Below are 27,130 nucleotides of genomic sequence, written 5' to 3' on the forward strand. Positions count from 1 at the left end.
TTGAAATGCATTGCAGCTCTCGCAGTCACAGGCGCAGACAGTGATAGTCGGTCGGAGCTGGCTCTTCACTGAGAGCCGTTTTTCATCAGGAGGGGCTACAAACACAACAGCCCAGCCAGCACACCATGAGAGGTGAAGGGCGAGACACCCATACCTGTCAAGTCTCCCGTTTTGGCCGGGAAACTCCCGTATTTTTACCCCTCTTCATCTCATCTTCCCATATTATTATTATTATTTTCCCGTAAACTTCCCATATTTTAATATAATAATTTTAAAAAAAGAAAAGTGTTCCTGTGCTGCTCCAAACTGAATTCTGTCACTAGCGTTGCAAGAACTGCCACCTGCAGTAGCCTGGGTGGCAGTTCTTGCGAGGTTAGTGCTGACAGCCGGAACAAACCTGGAAAAACAACTGGACCTCCTTGAGGCTCAGTGTTGCAAACTTAGCAAGGTTTTTTTCCCTATGAAGCATCTAGCGACAGTGAAATCCTCCGCCGTTGCCGTGTATTCTGTACATGAAGCTTTCTTCCTGCGTCCCTTCATACACTTTGGCATCGCCCAGACTTTACTTTGTCTCCACCCTCCAACCCTCACCTAGTCTGCCCACCCATTCCCTCCGCTCCCATCCCCGGACCTCACTTCGGCCTTTTTCAACCTTTGAGACAGGCATCAGCGAGTTTTCTTACACAAGTTGGCAACAGTGGCCCAGATAAAGGAGGAGGGTTGAACTTAGCTAGCAGTTTCACCCCACATAAGTGTTTTCATTAAATTTGATATTCTAACATTAAGCAATATGGGAAAAAAAATCATGTAATATGGGTCCTAGGCAAAGCATTAAAGTTATTAAAGTTCATTTGTGTTCATTTGTAGTTCTAAACATATTTAGGGTGTTTTTTCTTCACTTTTTGCCTCTCCAAAGAGGTTTTTCCTCTCTCCCTCAGCCTCGGCTGCAACTATAGCCAAATTACCATTTCATTCCCTCCAGGAAATACACGACACCACAATTCTTTAGTTACTGATGGATTTATTCTCTCCCGCACCTCAACACCCATCGTCGCTGTAAATCCACCGTCGAACTGTGCAAGGTATGATATTACACAAAATAAGGATACATTGCATCATCAAGACGGCATTGATTAAAAACGACGAACATGCAGTATTCAAATAAACATATAGCGGTCATACCTCGCTGGCTGCACATAACCAAGAGGAAATGAGTTTCCTTGTATAACAAAAATCTTCAGAACAAAAAACAATGCACTTTTATACCTTCTTAGATCTATACTTAAACTTTCAGCAGACTTCAGATCTTTCCCCGCGCTTCACCTGCTTTTTTTCCATTCTAGCAGAGGAAGCGCAAACTCAAGTGTGTCCCCAGAGAAACAAACGTGCATGTAAAGATACAACAGATTTCCTTCGTAGCGTTCACATGACACGTCAATATTTAAAGAAAATAACGTACAAAAAAAATTATGTAAACACATAATAAATATAACAAAATACTGACATAATAATCATGGAAGTTAAACTCCCACCAAATCACAACTCTTGTGATTTCACCTTTCAGTGTCACTTTCACTTAAACCTGTATTTCAATTCCACAGAAAAGTCTTAACAGTTTAAAGCAACAAATGAAAACAATCAATGACAAATTAATCTGCCTCAAGCAGTAAAACAGTCTTTTGAACAGGCCTATCTAGATACACTGGCCTAGTAGTGCGTTTTCCATGAATGTCTAAAGTTGAGTCACCAACTAGCAACTTGACCTTTCTGACTCTTCCGTCAGTACTAGGATACACTTCCATCACTCTCGCCAGTCTTCACTGGTTTCTTGGCGAAGGATCTTCACAAAGAATGACAATGTCATTAACTTTTGCATCTCTCTTATCCTTGTGCCATATCTGTCTCTGCTGGAGATTAAGGAGATATTCCTTCTTCCATCTCATCCAGAATTCATTTGCCAAGAATTGCACATGTGCACCAAGTACAACTCCTGACTGACCGAACTGACCAGGAGGAGGAAGAATTATACTAGACTTCATCATGAGGATGTGATTAGATGTGAGTGGCTCAACACTTGTAGGATCATTTAAGTGGTCTGTTGTCAGAGGTCTGCTATTTATAATAGCCATCACTTCGTATAGGAAGGTTCTAAGTGAGGCGCTGTCAAGTCTTTCAGCAGACTCGTCAAGGATTGCCATCAGAACACTTCTGATTGTTCTTATTTGTCTTTCCCATACGCCACCCATATTACTTTCTGCTGGGACATTCATTATGAACTCACATCCATATGATTTTAGCTGTTCATGGTCTAGGTCCTTCATTGTGTTCATGAATTCTCTACTTGCACCCACAAAATTGGTGCCCTGATCACATCTCAGCTGTCTTACGTTACCCCGTATGGCAATGAATGCATGCAATGCATTGTTAAAGGCATCGGTGCTCAGATCATCTAGCATTTTGATATGTACAGCTCTGGAGCACATACAGGTAAAGAGAAGTCCGTACTTCTTCAGTTCCTTCCTCCCTTCTTTTACATAGAATGGCCCAAAGCAATCTATGCCACAGTATGTGAATGGAGGTGTTATTTCCATTCTTTCTTCAGGCAAATCTGCCATCTTTGGATCTTGTGTAGTCCTCCGATATTTCCTACAAGTTATGCACTTGTGGATGTGTGTAGCAACTGCTTTGCTGCAGCCGATGAGCCATATTCCATTGGATCTCAGTTCATTTACAGTCATCCCTCTTCCTTGATGATGTACTCTCTCATGGTAGTACTTGATAAGTAAGGACGACACATGACTTGTCTTTGGTAAAATGACAGGATGCTTGACATGTGGCTGAAGACTGGATCTTGTCAAACGTCCTTCAACCCTCAGAACATTGCATTCATCCAAGAATGGACTTGGTTTGCGCAAGTTGCCTGATTTAGATTTGGGCTTTATCTCTTTGTCTTGCCTTAGACATTTGATTTCACTGTTGAATGCTTCTGCTTGAACAGTTTTGATTATGAAAACCTTATTTACTTTGTTTATACTCCACTCTGCATTTAATCATTAATTGATATTAATCTCTGGCTCTCTTCCACAGCATGTCTTTTCTCTCCCCTCAGCCCAACCGGTCGTGGCAGATGACTGCCCCTCCCTGAGCCTGGTTCTGCTGGAGGTTTCTTCCTGTTAAAAGGGAGTTTTTCTTTTCCACTGTCGCCAAGTGCTTGCTCATAGGGGGTCGTTTTGACTGTTGGATTTTCTCTGTATTATTGTAGGGTCTTTACCCACAATACAAAGCGCTTTGAGGCAACTGTTGTGATTTGGCGCTATATAAATAAAATTGAATTGAATGGAATTGAATTGAATTGAAAAGCTCTGCCTCCTGTGATGCTAGTGGTCACACCGGATTTTGGCTTGAAACTCTTGATGTGCTTAGCGTGTCATTTAAGGCAAGCAATAGCCTTAACTAGTCTGTTCCAGTCAGAAAACTTCATCAGACGCTCTAGGAAGGTCCTGCCTTCCTTTACCTTAGTGTTGAGCACGTGGGTCTTTTGAAGTTCTGGGTCATTATCCATGACCTCTTCCACCTTTACATCTCCTGTGGGTAGTTCACATTTCCCTAAAAATTCTGGACCGGTGAACCAATTGGAGGCGATTAGCTGATCTACTGTCAGGCCTCTCGAAGCGTGATCTGCAGGATTGTCTTCAGAATGCACAAAGTGCCATTTCTTGGCATCTGTAATGGACTTGATTCTTTGGATCCTGTTTGCTACGATCACATGAAACCGGACGACCTTTGAGTCTGTCCAAAAGTATTCTTGAAGGTTCTCCATTTCAAGTTCATTTTTTAGCATGACACTAGTCCTTGCTGCTGCCACTGCCACTGATAGTTCAAGCCGTGACACGGTGGTTACCTTGGTAGAGGCAACACGTGCCTTTCCCATCACAAGTGAGCAGTGAACGGCTCTGTTTGAGCTAACTGCTCTGAGGTAAGTACACTCCCCATAGCCGGTGACACTGGCATCTGAGAAGTGGTGTACTCACTATGCTCCACCCTAGATCAGTTTTCTGTGCAAAGGGTTGGTTTCCCTCCCCACATACAACTTCTCTAGGCATTAGAGCCTGTGGGCAATTGTAACCAATCCGCAGGCCAATCTCACAATCCATTTGTGGAGCAATGTCTTCTGCAAGATGTTCCAAATGAGGCCAGGTCTTGGCAGTCTCTTGAGTTGGGATGTGCGTTCGATTAGCAGGAATGAATTCATTAGTGTAAACCGTTGGTACTGTGATCTTCTTAGAGGAGAACAGCCCTCTTACTTGTAGGTCTTTGAGTCTTTTGCAGGATACAACTGTCCCCTTGGATGACTTTGTAGAGAGTTTCAATTTGACATGGTCTGTATGTGAACCTAAAACGTCAGCCACTTCCTCAAGGATGAATGAAGAATCGCTTTGTGAATCCAGCAGCGCGTAGACTAGGACTTCTTTGTTTGAATCATTTGACACCGACACATAGACAGGTACAATTGCTGAAGTCTGGGTGCTATTACCATCTTGCACAACTCGGTTGGATGTGGTTTCCTTGGCAATGTCTTGTAGTTGTGTGGACTGTGGCTTTCTTTCCTGTTACTTATTTCTCTTGATTGTCCTTTCTTTGGTTCTTGTTCATGTTTTGAGCAAGTTTCATGTAAACAGGTGGGGTGATGTCTAGAACAAGTATCACAGACCATCCTGTTACTGCAGTTTTTAGATTGGTGGCCAGGACTCAAACAGCCGAAACACAGTCTCTCACTCTGAACAAACTTGACTCGGTCAGTGATCAGCTTTTCAAGAAATTTGTGACATTTCTGCAAGCTATGCCCCATCTTCTTACAAAACACACAGGTGTCTAAGTTCCTTTCGCTGGTGTTAGTTGTGAAGGTCTTAGCACCTGCAGTTTGGTTCTTTGAGGTTGCAGTGTTTTGACTCTTCATCTTGGTTTTATCAGATTCACCTTGTCTTACTGCATGATAAGATGTTATAGGATTGCATGCAATGCTAGCTTCCATTGTTAGGAATGTCACAAAGTAACTGAAGCTAGGAAATCTTTGATGCTCCAGTTGATACTGTGTGGCCCTTTGGTTCCATCTGGTACACAACCAGTCAGGTAGTTTGGCAGTCAGCTTTTGGTTCTCAACACCATCAGTGAGAATTTTTAGACTCTCATTGTGAGCCATGGCAGATTCACAACTGCATAAAAAGTCCACAAATTTCCTTAAGTCAGCACTTTCCTTTGAAGCTAACTTTGGCCAGGCATGTAATTTGTCCTTGAAAGCCTTGGCAATTACAAAGGGGTCACCATGTCGTTAATTGAGTAGCTCCCATGCTGCATAATATGAGTCTTCTGAATCAGTCAGAAAATGACCTTCTAAAGCTTCTTTGGCTGCTCCTCCAACATATTTCTGAAGGAAGATTTTCTCTGCAGTTGGAATATTTTTCCTTTCAATTAGTGTCTGAAAGGACAATTTCCAGTGATTAAACTTGAGTGGATCCCCACTAAAAATTGTAGGTTCTGGAATGGGTAGCCTATTTGCTGATACAGCCTCAGCCAACACCCTTGCAAACTCCCCCTTATCATCTTGAAGCACTCCTCTAGAGGTCACATCTCCTAGTGGTTTTGGAGGCCGATATAAGGAGTTCACCTCACTAACTGCTTGCACAGCTAGAGGTAACTCAAGGCTCTGAGGTTTAAACTCCTGTTCTGAATATGATTCATTTCCCTCATAGACTTGAAGCCTTGCCTTGGCTGCATTTAGCCTTTTTAGTTCCTCCAAACGTTGAAGCTCTCTTTTTACATCTTCTACTGATCTTTTTCTGACAGCATTCTCTTCTTGCTGTTTTCTCAGTAGAGCAGCTTCTTGTTTCTTGCCTTCCATCTTGCGTTCAGCCTCCTCCTTTTCTCTCTGCAGATGGCGAGTCAATGCAGCTGCTTCTTGGTCTGCAACTATTAGCTTATCTTCAGCCTCAAGTCTTTGCAGTTTCTCTTGGTAGCACTCTTGCTCTGCCATAATCTTCAATACTGCTTGTGTAGCTGCATACTCAGCAGCTGCTTCTTGTCTTTTAACTGAAGATACATTAGAGTGAATAGATTTAGCATTCGAACAATTAGATTCTGGAGGTGAAACACTGGAAACTGAAGATTCAAATACAGAGTCAGCATGAGGCCAGATCAACTTCTCTTTTATTCCTTGAATTTGAGATTGAGCATCCTGGTAACTGATGCACAGTTGTCCAGTTTGCGGCGCATTTCATGAGGTGGGCTGTCAGTCCTTCTGTATTCATCGTATGCTGCATTCAATTTGGATAGTTCTTCTTGGATAGTGCTGATATGTTCTTGTAGGATGTTACTGGGATCCTGTTTAACTACAGATTTGTAACATCTTCAGGAAATAATCATCCATATTCAGCTTGATCGCACTTTTAATGAACCAGCAGACCAACGTACTTGTACACATAACGCTGTAAGAGCGGCAGACATTGTTTTTGCAGGCACGCTTATTCTACCCTAAAAACAGTTACAACTCAATGCTTAGAACAGTCTCAGTCTGCCCCCTACTGGGCTCAATGTTACTGCAGCATTAACACACATTGCTGACAACATCAAAATAACAAATACTCTTGCAGAATGTAAATATGTAAGAACAATTAAACATCTACGATACCACATCTCCTCCCCTTCAAGTTGACAACTTGTACATGTCTGAAACGTAAAACAGTGGCAGTATAATATACACCAATATAGAACAATATTATATATATATATTTTTTTCTTTTACAAAGAAACAAATGTGAACTTAGAGCACATAACTTCTCCAAGAAAAAAGTCTCTATCTAACAAAGTCTTTGAGATGCACAGGTGAACGTCTTTCTCTCTGAGAACGTCGCACCTCAGGTGCAGCTGGTGCATCAGGCTGAGCCTGGATGTTTGGAGCAGGTGGCAGCTCCTGAGGCTCACATGACAAGGGTTGTGAAGTTGTGTCCACTATGGTGGGTAAGCAGTCGTGGGAGCCCGAGTCTGTGTCAGGTCCCGGCTCCCCCTCTGTGTCCAGTTCACTTGGGACAGTGTCTTTTAATCTGGATCTCACCTGATCCACATGTTGTTTCAGGGTTTGACCATTTCCAATGGTGACAGTGTACTACACAGGACCTGATGAGCTCAAGATAACAGCTGGGATCTACTTTGGACCGTAGGAGTAGTTTCTGATGAACACCTTGTCTCCTGGTGCAAAACTTCTCAGTTTCTTCGTTGTGTCATGACTCTCTTTCTGTTTCAGTTGTTTTTGCTGCACTTTGGTTTTTACATCAGGCATGAGCAGGTCAAAAGCTGATCTGAGTCTCCGAGACATCATGAACTCCACTGGTGACAAGCCTGTTGTTACATGTGGCGTAATGCGATAACTGAATGGAAACCTTGACAGTCTTGTTTGCAAAGTGTCACCTTTTACTTTCTTCATCCCCTCCTTGAAGGTCTGGACTGCCCTCTCTGCCAGGCCATTGGAAGATGGATGAAAAGGTGCTGATCTCACATGATCAATTCCATTTCGCTTCATGAATGTCTCAAATTCGGCACTTGTGAAACACGTTCCATTGTCTGATAACAACATTTTTGGCAGACCAAACACACTGAAACTCTCTCAGTTTCTCAATGGTAACCTGTGATGTAGGCGATTTCACTGGCTAAATGTCCATCCATTTAGAATGAGCATCCACAATGAGGAGAAACATTTCACCTAAGAATGGCCCTGCATAATGCACATGAATCCTTGACCATGGTGATTCTGGCCATTCCCAGGGGTGTAATGGTGCAGTGGGTGGTTATTTGTGGTGTTTTTGACACTCGTCTCATGACTGTACCTCTCTTTCAATACTCTCATCCATCCCCGGTCACCATACATATGACCTTGCCAGGCCCTTCATCTTTGACATGCCTGTGTGATTCTGGTGCAGAAGTTTCAGTATTTTGTCTCTGCCTTTGGTGGGGATAATTACTCTAGCTCCCCAGAGCACACATCCATCCCTCACACTCAGTTCCATTTTCCTTTGCTGATATGGTTTGAAGCGAGTATCAGTCTGTACTCAGTCAGCCCTTTAAGGTGTACTCATGAAACTGGGACAAGATGATATCCTTAGCTGTCCAGCGTTTGATTGTGTGGTGTCCACAAGTGTGTCATCTAGGACATCCATCATTAAGACTTGTTCTGTCATCTCTTTTTCAGGGGCCGTGTCCGGTACAGGTAACCTGCTAAGCGCATCTGCATTTGCATTGTGTTTTCCAGGCTTGTACACAATGTGGTACTCATAGGCACTCAATGTCACAGCCCATCTTTGTACTCTTGGTGGGCCCATCTGAGGTATAGGCTTCTTCATGTTGAAAAGAGAAATCAGGGGCTTATGGTCTGTATAAATAGTGAAGACTCGACCATACAAATATTTGTGGAATTTCTGGATGCCAAACATTACAGCCAAACCTTCTTTGTCAAGCTGAGAATATCTCTTCTCAGCTGAAGAGAGTGTGCGTGACATGAACCCCAGGGGTCTTATGTGACAAAACGGCACCCACACCATATGGAGATGCATCACAAGAGAGAATTAACTCTCGGTCTGCTGAGTAATGAACTAACACATCTGCAGAGTTCAACAGAGCCTTTGATTTCTGAAAAGCTTCTTCTTGCTTCTTTTGCCATGTCCAACACATGTCCTTCCTTAAGAGTTCATGCAGGGGGTCCAGCAGTGTTGCCAGATTGGGAAGGAACTTGTTGTAATAGTTTAGCAAACCTAAGTATGCTTTGAGTTCTGTGGCACTTGTAGGAGTAGGGGCATCCATGATGGCTTTAACTTTCTTTTCTACAGGGTGGAGCCCCTGTGTGTCCACTCTGTGCCTCAAGTACTCCACTTCATTTTGCATGAAGACACACTTACTTCTTTTCAATCGTAAGCCTGCCTCTTCCAACCTGACCAACACCTCATCCAGGTTCTTTAGATGATCTGCCTCATTCACCCCGCTCACCAAAATGTCATCTAAATGCACAGCCACTAGGGGTATCCCTTTCAAAAGGCCTTCCATGGTCCTCTGGAAAATGGCTGGAGCAGACGCCACTCCAAAAGGCAGTCTGTTATTTGTGAACAGCCCCCGGTGTGTGTTCACTGTCACATACTTTTTGGACTCGTCATCCAGAAGTATTTGCTGGTAAGTGTGGCTCATATCCAATTTTGAGAACTGCTTTCCTCCAGAAAGTGCTGCAAACAGGTCCTCCACTCTGGGTATTGGATACTGTTCCAGAGAAGCTACTGTGTTTACAGTAAGCTTGTAGTCTCCAAACAACCTTACTGTCCCTATAGGCTTCAGAATCGGCACAACAGGTGCCGCCCATTCAGCATATTTCACGGGTGAGATTATGTTTTCTTTTAGCAGTCGGTCTATTTCCTCATCTAGTTTTGCTCGCATGGCAAACGGAACTGATCGTGGATGGAAAAATCATGGGGTAGCATCCCGTTTTACATGAATGGTCGCTTTCGTGCCTTTCAGGGTGCCCAACTCCTCTTTGAACACATCCTCATGTTTGTTTAACACTTGCTGTAGTGTATTATTTTCTGTTGTCTTTACCTGGTGCACTTTCTTAACTTTGTGTTTGTTTTTGATTTCTCTCCAGTCCAGGTGTATTTCCTCTAGCCAGCCTCGTCCTAGCAAGCTGGGGCCGTCCCCTTCGACCACCACGAGGGGCAGTGTTTTCCTCTGCTGCTTGTACCTGACTCTGACAGCTGTTACACCAATCACCTTCACAGGATCCCCTGTGTACGATTCCAGCTTGATTTTGGCAGGCCTCAGGCTGGGGAGTTCGCAGCGTTTCCAAGTCTCTTCATTCATAACTGTTAGGCAGCATCCAGTATCAATTTCAAAGGTTAAAACTTTATCATTAAGTTCCATATCCACAGTGTAGGGGTCTACTTTTCTCAGGTGCACTGCACTCCGGTGCCCTAATCTGTACAGTTTACTCTGATGCTCTTGGATACACTTGATACAGTTAAGTGTGAATGAGTCCTCTTCTGAGTTCTCACTTTTACTGCCATCACCTGTCTCATGAACTTTGTGAGAATGGTAGTGTGAACTCTGCTTTTTGTCTGTCTTTTCAGTTTTTAGTCCATACTTCTTCTGGTTCTGTTTAGCTTTGTTCCTACATGCTCTTGCTATGTGGCCTATTTTGCCACAAAAATGACATTTTTCTTGTTTGTACTTACAGTGGGCTGCTGTGTGATTGGTTCCTTTGCATCGATAACACTCTCTGCTTTCTCCTGTAAAGGTACGAGCCTCCTGCGACCCTCGGGTGACGCTGAAACATTTTGCTGTTGCACCTGAGGTCCATAGGTCCTGGGCATTTTTATTTGCAGTCTCCAGTGACACAGTGATTGACAGAGCCTTGTCAAATGTGAGGTCTGTTTCTGACAGGAGACGCCTCTGAATTCTATCATCATTAATTCCGCAGACGATCTGGTCTCTCAGCCTCTGTTGCAACGTGTTGCCAAAGTTACAATCCTGTGCTAAGCGACACAGCTTGCGGTTGCAGGAATCAAATTTGTACCTTTGCACAATTTCACTGGGCTTTGGCTCAAAGTGGTTTTTCATCAGAGTTACAAGCTCTTGGAAAGTTTTGTCCTTTGGCTTGGCTGGACTGAGAAGGTTACGCATCAGGCTGTAGGTCGATTCTCCAGTAACACTTATTAATATTGCCTTTTGCCTGTCTGCATTAGTAATCCCATTTGCTGCGAAAAACTGCTCCAGTATTTCACTATACTTATCCCATGTTTGGCTTTTGGGATCGTACGGTGCTAACGTACAGATTGTAGCCATGTTTCCTCTTCGTATCCCTGCTCTCTCTCTACCTCTGTCTTTTAGCCAAACCTGTCACACTCGTTTTTGTTTTACTTCTTTTCTGCGTAATCCTCGTCGCCAAAAAGATGTAACATCTTCAGGAAATAATCATCCATATTCAGCTTGATCGCACTTTTAATGAACCAGCAGACCAACTGCTGGTTCATTAACTACTTGTACACATAACACTGTAAGAGCAGCAGACATCTTTTTTGCAGGCACGCTTATTCTACCCTAAAAACAGTTACAACTCAATGCTTAGAACAGTCTCAGTCTGCCCCCTACTGGGCTCAATGTTACTGCAGCATTAACACATATTGCTGACAACATCAAAATAACAAATACTCTTGCAGAATGTAAATATGTAAGAACAATTAAACATCTACGATACCACAAGATTTTTTTAGCCAGCTTTGTCAGAGCTTTCCAGCATCCATAAAGACTGTCAAAGCGAAGCAGAAGGCCATGCATTTTTTCTCTGTGCAAGTCTTTTCCCTTTTCTGTTAGTTTGCAGGCTCTTTCCCTTCTGAGAGATGGCTCAGACTGTGTTGCTCCTTGTGCAGACTCATCAACTTGCTATGCTTCCACTGCTTGTTCATTGGCAACTGCCTTAGACTGACTATCTTTACTTGTTTGCGACATTTTTAAACTACTTGGAAATTGTCTGCACCAAGCTTTCTCTAATGAACAGTGTAATTATTAACATTTGCTCAAAACTTGCATAAATAGGCTAAATCATATCTGATGCCCATTTTTACTCAGCTCCTTAAGGTATGCTAAGATTATAAAGGCTTGAACATGTCTGACAGTCAGTTATAGAGGATTCTCATTGCAGCACTTCCATAAAATAACTCAGGAAAATACCTGAGAATATAAATTGTCCGTTCATGTCAGCTGACTAAACATAGAGCATTTACTTTACCTTTAAAGCAGATAATTCCCCTTTTTACAAAGACAATCAATGAAAAACATAACTCAAAAAGCATTAAATCAAATACCGTTATACAATCTCATATCATTTCAGACAATGTTGTTATGAGGCTACACAGAGTCCCTTGTAATTTTTCAGTCTTTGTGTCACTCTTCAGAACACAAACTTCAGTGTCTGGCTTATTGTGTGTCTTTTAGGCTTGTGTGTCTTTAATGTTAAACAGTGTCTTATCTGCGCTTCCTGAGTGGGCGGGCTTTTGGGCGCGAGCAGGTTACGGAAACTTCACGCAGGTTCCGAGTTCGACTTTCATTCCCTCCAGGAAATACACGACACCACGATTCTTTAGTTACTGATGGATTTATTCTCTCCCGCACCTCAACACCCATCGTCGCTGTAAGTCCACCGTCGAACTGTGCAAGGTATGATATTACACAAAATAAGGATACATTGCATCATCAAGCGGGCATTGATTAAAAACAACGAACATGCAACATTCAAATAAACATATAGCGGTCATACCTCGTTGGCTGCACATAACCAAGAGGAAATGAGTTTCCTTGTATAACAAAAACTCTTCAGAACAAAAAACAATGCACTTTTATACCTTCTTAGATCTATACTTAAACTTTCAGTGGACTTCAGATCTTTCCCCGTGCTTCACCTGCTTTCTTCTGTTCTAGCAGAGGAAGCGCAAACTCAAGTGTGTCCCCAGAGGAACAAACGTGCATGTAAACATACAAAAGAGTTCCTTCGTAGCTTTCACATGACACGACAATATTCAAAGAAAATAACATACAAAAAAATGTATGTAAACAAATAATAAATATAACACAATACTGACATAATAATCATGGCAGTTAAAGGTCAATTATGCAAATTAGGCGATGACGTCACAGTGACTTCTATTTTCAGCAGCTAAATTGCAATCAGTGGCACTCTTGGAGGCGCTCCTGACCCCAAGGTTCAAAATGCTGGCGGAAAAAGCTCTCAGACACTGTCGACACCATAGAGCCGGTATCTATTAAGCAAGGGACCTTCACTCCACCCATGTCCACATCTAACTGGGGACAAGATGAAATCAGCTTAGAAGCCTCTAAGACAGCCTGTGAGCCAGTAGCTGCCCCACCCAAACCGTGGCTCTGCAGTTTGGTGGGTGCTAGTTTTCCGACACTGCAGCTGAATGGGATCGTTGACCAGGATTGAATGAAAGTTGTGCATGAATAGACACGCGAATGCCATCACACTCTCGTTCAAAATGACCAGGCTGATTATAGCGCCGACATATTACAGGGCCAGTATGTGAAGAACAACGATGCTGATGAGAGCTCTGCAGCCGAGCCAAACTTTAGCTGATTAAGCTGCTCCTGCTGCCACTTTAACATCTCTCTCATCTCATGCATGTCTGACAATGGGGAAGGAACAGCATTTGAAGAGCTGCCCTGAACACCATACAGGACAACGAACACCCAGGGAACTGAATGACTCGTGCCACCAGATAATCCTTCCCACTCCCATCGGATGTTCTCAGCCCTAACATCAAGCAGGGTGTAATTAGGCTGCCTATGCACCAATTGCTTTAACTCATGGTGCAGACAGCTATCTGACACATGCTCCACAAACTGGTCTCTCAGGAGAACCCCAAAATTCTGCATGCCAGCAGGCACACGCTGCTTCACCTTCTCCATGAGGCCCAGCAGAGCCAGGGAGAACTCCTGAAGAGTTTCTCCCTCTTGCTGCTGCCTGGAAAAGAAAACCTCCTGCAATGCAACATAGGAATCTGAACACCCGTACAAGTCCTGCAAAATAGCAATTATGTGGTCTGGGTCCTCTCTCTGCGCTAGAATGATATTTAATCTCATCTCTGGCTTCACCCTCTAAATGGTCAACAAGGAAGAACGGTTGATCAGCTTGAGCTAAACAACGGGCCCTCATACATCCCTGCACCTCCTCTAACCACTCACTCAACCCTATGCCTGTTTGTCCCCTAAAGATGGTACACTTTCTATTTCTAGGCACAAAGACTTTCTGCTACAGGGGCACTAAGAGTGGAAGGGGCAGTACCTGGTGCGGAAGAGATAGAAGGCAAAACACTAGGGCCAGCTTGTTCCTGTCTCAACCGTTCATTGTCAGCTTTAAGCTGTACAGTTAACTCCCTAAGTTCCTGTATTTCTGCCTCCATAACTGCAGAAAGGACACAGCGAATGGTTGATACCCGATCAGAGCACCACAAAAGTCAAACCTGGAGAAGGCGCCTTGCCAAATTTACATGAAGCTCACAGGGAGGAGAAGGAACCACTGCTGTCCTGTCTCAGTTCGCCAATATCTAAAAAAAACAAAAACACATTAATAGTATAATTAGGGGTGGCTGTAGCTCAGTAGGTAGAGCAGGTCACCTACTGATCAGAAGGTCAGCGGTTCGATTCCTGGCTACTCCAGGCTACATGCCAATGTATCCTTGGGCAAGATACTTAACCCCAAGTTGCTCTCCGACCGTCCCGTCGGAGTATGAATGTGTGTGAATGATAGTTAATTAAAAAAGCACTTAGCTTAGCAAACATGGAAGTGCTTGTATGAATGGGAGTGCATGGGTGAATGTAAACATGTTGTAATAGCGCTTTGAGTGCTCTGACTGAGTAGAAAAGCGCTATATAAGAACTAGTCCATTTACCATTTACCATTACACAGCAAAAACTACTAAGGAAAAAGAACACACGTCCCTGCCTTTTAAAAGTGGACAGGACAGGACAGGACAGCACAGCATAGGACCGGACAGGACAGGACCGGACCGGACAGGACAGCAGTGGCTCCAGTCAGCTGGGAGCTGAGAATGTTGTCGCCCTAGGTAAGGCAGCCGGAGGACCTATTTCCAAACAGGCTCACGCATCCACTGAAAGGAACAGCTAGCTAACGTTCACCTGTGATCATAATAGCGTTAGCCTCAGAAACACATTTGTTATGCAGAAAGAGAGGAAACACTCACCACAGCAGCACATCTGCTTAACGCAGCCTATACGGGTGCCAGGAGCATACAGCTCTGCTATTCTGCTGGGAACTGGAACTGGGACTGGGACTGGAAGCCCGGAAATGACAATCAGCTGAGAGTAAGGAGGAGACAGGTAGAGGCGCTGTTTATATACAGTTACTCCCACCACTGAGTGGCTGAGAATGGCAGGCTCATTAAGAGACTCAATCCTTCCATATTCGCATTCATTACACACAGACTAATATATTTCAAATGTTTATTTCTTTTAATTTTGATGATTATAACTGACAACTGGGTTTCCTCCGGGTACTCCGGTTTCCTCTCACATTCCAAAGACATGCACTTACTGGGGTTAGGTTAATTGGCTACACTAAATTGCCCATAGGTGTGAATGAAAGCATGAATGTGAGTGTGAAAGGTTGTTTGTCTCTCTGTGTTGGTCCTGCGACAGGCTGGCGACCTGTTCAGGGTGTACTGTACCCTGCCTCTCACCCTATGACAGGTGGGATAGGCTCCAGCCCCCCCCCCCCCCCCCCCCGCGACCCTGAATAGGATGAGCGGAAGCGAATGGATGGATGGATAACTGACAACTAATGAAAACCCTAAATTCAGTATCTCAGAAAATTAAAATATTACTGAAGACCAATAGAAAAAAGGATTTTTAGAAATGTTGGCCAGCTGAAAAGTATGAACATGAAAAGTATGAGCATGTACAGTACTCAGTGCTTAGTTGGGGCTCCTTTTGCCTGGATTAATGCAGCAATACGGCGTCGTATGGAGTCGATCAGTCTGTGGCACTGCTCAGGTGTTATGAGAGCCCAGGTGGCTCTGATAGTGGTCTTCAGCTTTTCTGAACTGTTGGCATATCGCATCTTCCTCTTCACAATACCCCCCATTACAGCCATGAACCAAGATGGCGCCACTGTGTACGGGCTGCCGTCAGCTGTTCTGTGTATTGTTTGCTGTCGCTCTGTTCCTGGTAGTCATCTGCCCAGATGTCTCCGCTTTGATCACCTACGATCGGCAGACACTTCTAAACCTCCAGTTTGTTTTGGTACCAGCATATACTGTAAAGAAAAACTCAACGATTTTTCCTCCACACCTATCGGATGTACCTGAGAATTTGCGCCGGCTGCCCAGTGCTCCGGTCCCCAACAAACGCCAGAGGAGACGCAGAAAGCGTGGAGGTATCGCGGTGCGGGTCAAAACTTACCTGAGACTCCTAGGTTTGTCTGTTCATTACCCCCTGGATGGTGGTCTTTGCTGCCTCAAGGCTGTTGGGCTGCCTGTGCATTTCGGGCGTCGCTGGATCAGGCCGATTGTCCCACCTGTCATCCTGGAGACTCGGCGTCCCTCGTCCTGGCGCAGGATGCGGGATCGTGGAGGCGGCGTAAACCATGCTAACCTTCGCCTGTTGAAGCGGGCCCCGGCCTCAGCTAACAAGGATCTGGACATCCGAATGGCCCTACTAAATGCTAGATCGTTAGCCAACAAAACTTTCCTTCTCAATGACTTTTTCATCGCACAGCAGTTGGATTTTATGTTTGTGACTGAGACGTGGCTTCATGCTGGTGAGTCTGCACCTTTTTCCGAACTTTTACCTCCCGGCTGTTCTTTCTTCAGCTCCCCGCGGATCTCTGGAAAAGGTGGAGGACTTGCTTCAATATTTAAATGCAGTTTTCGCTGTCGTCAGGTCTCGGCAGACCTGTACGCCAGCTTTGAACTGCAGCTGTTGGAGATAAACTCTTCCCCCTCGGTGCTCTGCGCGGTGATTTACCGACCACCGAAGTGCACGAAGGACTTCATCGGGGACTTTGCTGACTTGCTGACGGGTCTCATACTAAAATATGACCGTATTTTAATTGTTGGCGACTTTAATATTCATGTGTGTTGTGAGAGTGGTCCACTGGTTAAAGAATTTGCCTCGCTTATTGACTCTTTTAACTTAACACAACTCGTGTGTGGTCCCACTCATGAAAAAGGTCACACACTGGATCTGGTGTTGTCCTATGGACTTAGAGTCTGCATCACAGGGATACGTGACTGTGGTATATCGGACCATTTTCCTGTTTTATTTACAGCAGCGCTCCCCAGCTCTGGGATAAATAGAGTATCCTCTACACGTCGTGTGCGCTTGGTTAACTCTTCATGCGCTGCTGATTTTGCAGCTGCTTTTAAAAACTCTGACTTAAGCAATTTGGATTTTTGCTTGAGCCTGAATACCGAGGACTTCACTAACTCTTTTATATCTACTTGTACTGCTGTACTGGACTGTATTGCCCCTTTTACAACCAAACGCACCAAACCTTCCTCCCAGCCCTGGCTGGATGAGACAACCCGCGCTCTCAGACGTGAGTGCAGACGCGCTGAGAGAAGGTGGAAAAAGGATAAGCTCCATGTCTCCTTAGAGACCCTGCGTAACTGTTTATTGAAATACCAGAAAGCAGTAAAATATGCAAAGTCTGCTTATTTCTCTAACATTGTTTCAAGTAACAGTCACAGGCCTCATTTTCTTTTTAGTGTTTTTAATTCACTCGCTGATCCTCGCTGTAATGTAAACCAAGCCAAGGTCTGTCCTGCACTGTGCGAAAACTTTAAGAAATTTTTTGTGGAAAAAATTTCTGCCCTCAGGCCTTCATCACCTCAGCCTGAAACAGACTCATCTGCACCTCCTCCCAGCAGAGCTGTCTTTGAGCAGTTTGAGCCTGTCACACTCTCCACACTAAAGGAGGTGATTCAGAATATGAGACCTGTAAACTCTCCCACAGACTGTGTTCCGTCTCGCCTTTTTAAAGAGGCTTTTGATTCAGTGGGACCAACTATCCTCGCTCTGATTAACAGTGCGCTTGCATCTGGTTGTGTTCCAGCTGCCTTTAAACATGCAGTTGTACAGCCTCTAATCAAGAAGAAGAACCTTGACCCTGATGTTCTTTCAAATTACAGACCAATTTCTAAATTACCATTTTTATCCAAGGTTCTTGAAAAAGTTGTTTTTAAGCAACTTCAAGCATTTTTAAGTGAACATGGAATGTGGGAAAAGTTTCAGTCAGGTTTTAGAATGCGTCACAGCACAGAGACAGCTCTTTTAAGAGTTTTTAACGATCTGCTTTTAACTGTGGACTCTGGTAGTCCTGCAGTTTTAGTACTTCTAGATCTGTCAGCTGCCTTTGACACTGTGGACCACGAGATCCTTCTATCCCGCCTAGAACATGAAATTGGCATTAAAGGCACAGTTCTGACTTGGTTCAGATCTTATCTTACTGATAGAAGTTTCTCTGTCCATCTAGGAAACTGTTTTTCTACCACAGCAAAGCTTTCTTGTGGAGTGCCTCAGGGGTCCATTCTGGGCCCAATTCTTTTCTCATTGTATATGTTGCCTCTAGGGTCGATTTTTAGGAAACATAATATTTGTTTCCACTGTTTTGCTGACGACATCCAGGTGTATATGCCCATCAAACTGAACAGCAGAGATCCATGGGAACCCCTGCTGAACTGTCTAAGTGACATCAAGTCCTGGATGAGAAACAATTGCCTAAATCTTAATGAAAGCAAAACCGAGGTCATATGCTTTGGTAAATTTGACCCCTCAAGCTACTCCTCTGGCACTCCGAGTCATTTGGCTCCTCACTGTCGTGATGCTGTGAAAAATCTGGGTGTCATTTTAGATAGTAGTTTTAAAATGGAGAAGCAAGTAAGTGCTGTTACCAAAATCAGTTTTTACCAACTCAGAGTTATTGCCAAGGTAAAACCTTATCTCCCGCAGCAGGACCTGGAAAAAGTTATTCATGCTTTTATTACTTCCCGCCTGGACTACTGTAATTCTCTGTACTTTGGCATAGATCAATCATCTGTGCGCCGCCTGCAGGTAGTCCAGAATGCGGCAGCTCGTCTTTTAACCGGTTTAAAAAAGCATGAACACATTACCCCAGTCCTGTCATCCCTTCACTGGCTCCCTGTCCGTTTTAGAATTGATTTTAAGATTTTATTGCTTACTTTTAAAGCCTTAAACGGACTGGCACCTTTGTATCTGTCTGAGCTGCTTCACTGTCACACCCCTGTAAGAGCTCTGAGGTCATCGAACCAGCTGCTCTTACAGAGGCCTAAAACTAGACTAAAACAGAGAGGTGATCGAGCTTTTGCAGCAGCAGCACCAAAGCTATGGAACGATCTACCTCTCCATATCCGCACAGCTCAGACGATACACACATTTAAATCTCTATTAAATACACATTTCTTTTCCTTGGCATTTGGCTGCAGTGCTACCTCCTTTTAGATGATTGTTTTATGGTATTTTTATGGTACTTGTTTTAAACGTTTTAATTTTTAATTTTCTTATGTTATTTATTGTTCTTAATGTTTTTATTTATTTATTTTATTTTATTATTTATTATTTATTTATATATTTTTATTTTTATTTAGTATAGTCCTTGGGGTTACAGATCTTGTACAGCACTTTGGTCAACGTCGTTGTTTTAAATGTGCTTTATAAATAAACTTGACTTGACTTGACTTGACTTGATAGATTTTCTATGGGGTTAAGGTCAGGTGAGTTTGCTGGCCAATTAAGAACAGGGATACCATGGTCCTCAAACCAGGTAACTGGTAGCTTTGGCACTGTGTGCAGATAGAATAGAATAGAACTTTATTGTCATTATACATACAACGAAATTAATAATTATACAACTAATTCGTTTTATAATGATTAATTTCGAATTGCATTCAGAACAACCATCCAAAGAAAAACAGACAAGACTAACATAGAGAGATGGGTGTCCCCAGCCACTACCACTACTGGTGCTGCCGGTACAATCAGTCCCGAGAAAAAGGAAACAAACACACATCATGGGATAGTTAGGTTAAAAAAAATTGATCTGGTACGGTGCTCAAGATCAGCACTCTGGGACCTTGATTTCCAAAGGAAATGCAGAATTTACTTTCATCAGAGAATATAACTTTGGAGCACTCAGCAGCAGTCTAATCCTTTTTGTCTTTAGCTCAGGTGAGATGCTTCTGACGCTGTCTCTTGTTCAAGAGTGGCTTGACACAAGGAATGCGACAGCTGAAACCCATGTCTTGCATACGTCTGTGCGTGGTGGTTCTTGAAGCACTGACTCCAGCTGCAGTCCACTCTTTGTGAATCTCCCCCACATTTTTTAATGGGTTTTATTTCACAGTCCTCTCCAGGGTGTGGTTATCCCTATTGCTTGTACACAGCTCTGTGAACAGCCAGCCTCTTTAGCAATGACCTTTTGTGTCTTGCCCTCCTTGTGCAAGGTGTCAATGGTCATCTTTTGGACCACTGTCAAGTCAGCAGTCTTCCCCGTGATTGTGTAGCCTACAGAACTAAACTGAGAGACCATTTAAAAGCCTTAGCTGATTGGAGTGTGGCACCAAGTGTCTTCAATTTTGAACCTTTTCACAATATTCTAATTTTCTGAGATACTGAATTTAGAGTTTTCATTGGTTGTCAGTTATAATCATCAAAATTAAAAGAAATAAACATTTGAAATATATCAGTCTGTGTGTAATTAATGAATATAATAAACAAGTTTCACCTTTTGAATGGAATTACTGAAATAAATCAACTTTTTCATGATATTCTAATTTTATGACTAGCACCTGTATGTCAACCCTTAACCTTCTGGTTACAGTCATTGTAAAAAGTGCACCTTCTTTCAGTTGTTATGTTTTACATACCAGAACGTGATAAAAAATAATCTAGTCCTTAGCAGGTCTTAAAATCAAGCAAATACAACCTCAGCTAGTCAATATCTGTGCTAAATGTTAAAACAAGTATAGGGCACCTGGGTGGCTTAGTGGTGAAGCCAGCGACCACATACTGTACATATACCGCGTTGCGGTGCGGGCAGCGCAGGTTCGCGTCCCGGCCCGTCGCCAACTTGCCCCCATTTCCTGTCTCTCTCCACTGTCGATAAAAGCCGATGTGGCCAAAAATGCAAAAAAACCCCAAAAACAAACAAGTATGGCTGGACTCTCTAGAAGGAACACAACAGCACAGCTCAGGTTTGCAAAGTTGCCTCTGAACAAACCACAAGACATCTCGAACAACATCCTTTGGGCAGACAAACAGAGTTATTATAAAACCACAGCATATCAGCACAAATGCCTCATGCCCAGCTGTTAAGCATGGCGGTGGAGTGGTGACGATTTGTGTTTATTTTGCAGCTGTGTTTGTTTTGGCTTATAACATCTAAAAACATCAGTAAATGGTTGAGACCCTTTGTCAAGTTCTGTGTTAAATTTTTGATTAGACATTCTCCTAAAAACTTCACCTGTACTTTTGGTTTCATAAAATAAATAGAATAACTCCCCAAAACACTTTAAAAGAACACAGAGTTTTCTTGGACTTTTATTTCTTTGTTTCTGTCACATTAATCATCCCACAACCCCTTAGAGTGTGAGATGATTAAGAGAATCCAGTGAGATTCTAATTAAATGAAATGAAAATACTCCATTTTACATTCATATATTGGTATATTTACTTATGTATAGGACCTAAATACTTCCTCCATCACTGGTTATGTCTTTAGAGTTCAAAATCTTTCCACTTTGTAACTGATGGGTTTGATTTGGGTGAAAGAGGCGCAGCCCAAAGCCACAAACCACTGATGTAATAAAGGAGAGGTGCAACCTTCCATCAGAGGCAAATTCGATTAGATTGTTTTTTCCCACCAGATCCACCGACCACTTTTTACCAACACTTGAAGTCCCTTTATTCAAGTAAGGAAAATGCACAGTTTCATTTGGATGCTTTGCTTCTGTGCTGCAGTCTCAGATTTGGATTTGTAAAGATGAGATTTGCAAAATCCCAAACCACAACATGAATCAGATGCAAAAGAAAAACCTTATATGATGAGTAGACTCCTTATATAAGCTGTCTGTCTCATTCTGGGCTCTGTAGGAGGACCTGAAGGCATGGACTTCAAATATCACCACCTGTATAGCTGAGCATGAGGCCATGGTCAAGTGGGACAAGCCAGGCACCTCATCTATGGATCCCGACCGCTCTGAGAGGAAGGAGAAGTCAGAGGGGGATGCAGATGCCAGGTCAGAGAGGTCTGAGCTTGCTGAGGGGGAGGAGAGGTCTGAGAAGGAGAGGTCAGAGAAAGGCGATGGCTCTGAGAAGTTAGACACATCTGAAATTGCTGACAAGCTGGAGGGTGGGGCAGGGGGCTCCAGCACATCTGGAAAAAGCAAATGAGAAGCCCTTTTGTGTTTTACTGTTACTCACTGACAAAAGGCATAGGAGGCAGTGGGTGGGAGGGATGGATGGAGAGCATGTGCAGTTAGGTTTGCAGGTCCTCAGTCACACAGCTGGAACATGCTGAGGCCATGGTCCTTCGATTGAGTATTGTAACTGTGACAGACTAATCTCTCAGCCTCTCCCCTTCACCCAGGAAAAACATCAGTGCTTGTGGTGGGCCACCTGCTAGTAGATAGGAGGCTCTCTGAGATGGACAGACAGACTCTAACAAATGGTTCCAGGAATTAGTCACTGTCACTTCCTATTGTTGATCGTTTAATCTCTTGGATTCACAGCATCTTTCTTTATGTATCTTTGACTGATAATGTAATGCTCTGTCTATCTAGACAAACCTGAGAAGTGGCAAATGAAATATTTCACAATAGTAAAAAAGACAAATGTTTTTGAAGCAATATACTTTTTTATTTTTCCTCTTTGTTGGTGAGAGAAATGGGGGAAAAGGAAATAAGACGTAATGTAAGAAGCAGCTGTAAACTATAATTTCTGTCACATCCAGATAAGCTTACTCCAGGCAGTCGTGCACCTTAAACACCCAACACATCTGTATACTAATCATAGTGACATTTAACCCCCATCACATGGCTAGCTTTGACTCATCTTAATATAATGGAATGCTTGTGTTACCACCTGACTTCACTGGTGTCATTTCCACAGTTTCTTTTCCCTTCTTCTGATTCTTATTATGATCTCTCCACAACAATCCGTGTGCAGAAAAGAGCTTTCCTTCCAATTATGATCCATTTGCCCCCAAGGCATGTTAAAAGTGGCAATGCTCAAAGTAACACTAAGCCTGAGACAATGCCTTTGTATACATGACAAAAATCAGACCATTGCATGAAATAGTCTGTTAGTGCACCTGTTAAACTTGCCTTTATTTCTATGTTCTTGACATAAATTGGGCAGCAGTGGAACTGCAATAACCTGGGTGGGAGGTATTTGCTGTTGTAGTCCAGAGGTAAGTCTGAAAAAGCAGAGCTGTCTTCTCTCGACAGAAAGCATGAAAAGAAGCCAAATGGCTCCTTCTGCTGTCTGTACTGTATCACTGCTGTTTTTTTCACAGAATGTACTGATTTCAGGTGTGCTTAATCACCACGTGGTTTGTGGTGCCCCCCCCCCCCCCCCCCCCCCCCCCACCCCCCGAAGCTGTTCTGTGAGGGGTGAAACCTCTTTGTACCCTCTGTCTTTCATTTGAAGTTCAACCCAATTGGAACCTATCCATCAAAGGCAAGTTAAATGTAAGTCATGAATTGTATAGACCTCTCTTTGTATGTATACCAATAAATCCTGTGCTCTAATAAAACCATACTCTGAGCTGAAGTGGGTAAAATCAAAACATTTGTATTAATCCACAAATAAAAAACAGTCGTCACTCAAATATATTAATGCTTATTACATTTAAATGAAAATTATGCAAATTAGGAGTCACTGTTAATTATCACAGTGTATATACAAGTACACCAGTATCTAGTTGTATTAAACATGTTTCACCAGGGAAAAGCAGCAGGTATACTGTAGGTATGCTTGTTGTATTTTTATATGCTTATATTTATTCATATCAGATTGAAGATTGCCCCCATGTAATAATAGCTGTCAGTGTGTCTGTGAGGGGTGTGCTAACTTTATGGATTACACACACAACAAAATCAACTAGCCCGAGCAGTTCACTTCATGCTGCTCTGGGTGGAAGACTGGAGTACAGTGTTCTGTCATCACAGTGATTATTTTATTTTAGAACCTCCTGTTTGTTTATTTGTTTGTTTTGTTTATTTGTTCGTTTGTCATATATGTCAATTATTTTTACACATGTAGGTTCAAATCATCTTTCCAGTGCTTATTTTGGAGCTAATGAGAAACTCAGATTTTCCTCAATTTTGGCTGTGAGAATGATTTTTTTTTTCTCCATTTTTCCATATTTCAGTGTTGTAAAAACTTCTTAAGAGTCTTCCTTTCTGAAAACACCAAAAGTCCACTTACACATTACAAGAATGCAAACTGATCAGTTGTGCTACAATGTGAATGTTCTTCTTTTATTTGTCACTCGCTGTTTGCTTTTACATAAGTGCCATGTCACGCAGTCTGCTGGAACTACAGAACGTTGGTTCTTTAATCATGAATAATGTTTTGTTTGACCCGACACTCGTCTGTCATTGCAATATGTATTTTCAGTCATTGGATTAGATGCTATAGTATTTTCATGTGGTTGTGATTGTTCTGATTCATGGCAGATACTTAGCCTGCCTTACCATGTGCATTTGAAAGTTTTGCTTCCCATTACTTTTATGAAATACACAGGGAGTGTGGGGGGACAGGGATATTTTCCACTATGTTATAACAGTCAACGTATTAAATAGGCAGCATAAACATGACTGAAGAGAAAAATATTGTGCAAAATCTGTTTCCTTCATTGATTGATGGTCTTACAAGTGTATACGTCTTTGTTACTTTACATTAAAATTTGCTGCTATGACATTAAATAAACCTCCAAACTTGCTGATGCAAATGTGATGTGGAATTGATGTGGTCACACACACACACACACACGTATACATACACACGTATACATACACAGATTTCAAGATTTTACAAGATGAATTGTTCCAGTGTTCTCAGACTTGAAAAGACAAGCATTGTCATCACAAGATAGCTGCAGTAACAACTTCATATTCTCTATGCTGAAGCCTTCCAAAGTTGTATAACAAATGTGGTGGTTGTAATTTACATATAACATACAGTAAAATATTTATAAATTATGTAAACACAGCTTAAACCGTCAATAAATGTATGATTAGTCAGAGCCTTGCTGACACTTTACTGTGAGAGAGAATGATTGCTGAAGGGCTCCAGACTGTTTCCATATGAAGACCTTCTCTAAATGCTTCAGATCTCCTCCTGTACGTACAGTAAATGGTGCACCAAAAAAAAAAAATGCTGTATTCTTGGCTGATGACCCGATGAAAGTTCTCTTATCCATGAGGTGCTTTTTTTTAAATGTGAACAGACGTGAATAATTAATGTGAGTAAAAATAAAAGTCCATGCAATTTTTCCTGCACTCAAGTGTAGCCCCCCCCCCCCCACACACACACACACACAGTGAGGAACATTAGTCTGTTCTTTTGAATAAAAACATCCATGTATACAGTATTGCACAAATTCTGCACAACTTAATGTATATTTTTAAGAATGCACATTTAAATTTGTTCTTGATTTGAGCTAAATCTGTCAATATGTGTCTATGGAAATATGAAATGTGGTGTTGTCTCATAAAATCTGTTCATCCCTTCATTTTGCAATTGTCTTTTTCCCCTGTGTAGGTTTCAACTTGTTTTGTATATGTCTTCACAATGCAGTCATATGTTTAATTTCTGCAAACCTGATAAGGATTTGATGACTGTGTTTCTAAGATAAATTCTGGACCTCTTCTTGTTCTAAAACACATACATGCTCTCTGTTCAAACTCTATTTTGCACCAAAACAGTGCATCTTGTCTCTTTAACATATTGCAAGTATCTTTTAAACCAAAACAAGAAAGTAACAATTCAACTTGAGGTTGACAAAAAAAAAAAAAATTCACCCACATTTAGAGATTGTTTCAGGTACTGTAATTTCACTGGAGAACACGTCCCCTGCCATGTCAGTGACATTCTTGGCTGAGAATGAGGAGTGGTTAAATAAATCTGGACCTTGACTTTTGCTCCTCTCCTTGCTGTCTGGTCTGCACCTAAGCTTGGGTGATGTTCAGTCTGTTGCAGGAGGAGCTGAATTTGTAGTCTTCAGTCCTTGGACACACACATGCACTGAAGGAGGACTTGCTGTGATATATGAGGCAGTGGGATGACACAGAGAAGAACAGAGGGTGGATGCCTGAGGCAGAATGGCAAGGTCTATGTGTGTTGTAGTTTTAAGATTGTCATATCTGTATCTGTTCACAGCCTGAGTTTATTACCAGTATTTTATCATTTCTCTGCACTGAACTCCCCTCTTTTTCTATGCTGTTGCTAACCTGTTTACAAATAGTGGTTGTTTCACTGTTTCTGTGTGTGGTATAAATATGTCCGGGGCTGTTTTCAAATGCATCTGCTGAAGAAGCCCTGCATTACTCACAGTTTAACACTAATATACCAGCACTGTAACAGTCATTCAAATGCAGTTTATGAGTAGGATATGGAAACCTGAAGTCCTCCATTTAAAAAAAACTGACTGTTCAGTGAAGCTGGAAACATGTTGTGTCCAGTAATTACTGTTTTGAAATAAAAATGCATATTCAGATACTTTTAAAAAAATCAACTCAATAAAGGATTTCAAGATTTTTAAGCTTGCTTATTTAAGTTTTTCAATTCATATTAGGCACCAGTTAATAGTTTTTGTATGTGTTACCTCTGCCCTGTACGGAATCCTCCTATCATTGATGACGTGTCTTTTACAATTCTTGTATATTTTCTCAAAATATGGCAGGCCGTTGTAACATAAAATCTGATTCACCACACTTACATTCCAGATATCTGAAATTGATTCATGACTAGACGTATTAGTAAATTGAGATATCTCTAATTATGTTTTGATTAGACAAAATACCTATTTGAGATATCTCTATTCTGACTAGTCGAAATGACGTCAGATTTACCATTCATTTGTATGGCGGTTTCAATTCAAAATATCTTCAATGAATTGCTGACTATCTGAAACTCACATTTCAGATATCTACAATTAAATTATGACTAGTCATAAAGTTAATTCAAGATATCTTGTTTTTTATTCTGACTAGTCATAATTCTAATTAAAGATATCTTAAATGACACCATATTTCAAGATATCTTAAATGTATTTTTAGACAGGCGATAAATAGTTTTGACTAGTGCAAATTAAATTCTAGATATCTTGAAAGCAAATAATGACTAGGCAAAACTAAATTAGAGATATCTAGAACTGTAATTTTGACTAGTCAAAATGCCTTTTAAGATATCTCCAAATGAATTAAAGATATCTTGAATTAGACGGCTTTTCTATTTAAGATATCTTAAATTAACATTCTGACTAGTCAGA

General features: G+C 42.1%; 1 protein-coding gene across 1 annotated transcript in view; it reads left to right on the forward strand.

The window, feature by feature from the left end:
* Positions 1-23,130, forward strand: part of LOC115792036 (spectrin beta chain, non-erythrocytic 4-like) — a 52,405-nt gene extending 29,275 nt beyond the window's left edge. Inside the window, exon 8 of the mRNA XM_030746390.1 lies at positions 21,727-23,130. Coding sequence (XP_030602250.1) covers positions 21,727-22,026 — 300 coding nt within the window. The 3' untranslated portion in view covers positions 22,027-23,130. The remainder of the gene's footprint in view (positions 1-21,726) is intronic.
* Positions 23,131-27,130: the final 4,000 nt, after the last annotated feature.

This window comes from Archocentrus centrarchus, chromosome 14, assembly GCF_007364275.1.
Source record: "Archocentrus centrarchus isolate MPI-CPG fArcCen1 chromosome 14, fArcCen1, whole genome shotgun sequence".
In the NCBI taxonomy this organism is placed as follows: Eukaryota; Metazoa; Chordata; class Actinopteri; order Cichliformes; family Cichlidae; genus Archocentrus; species Archocentrus centrarchus.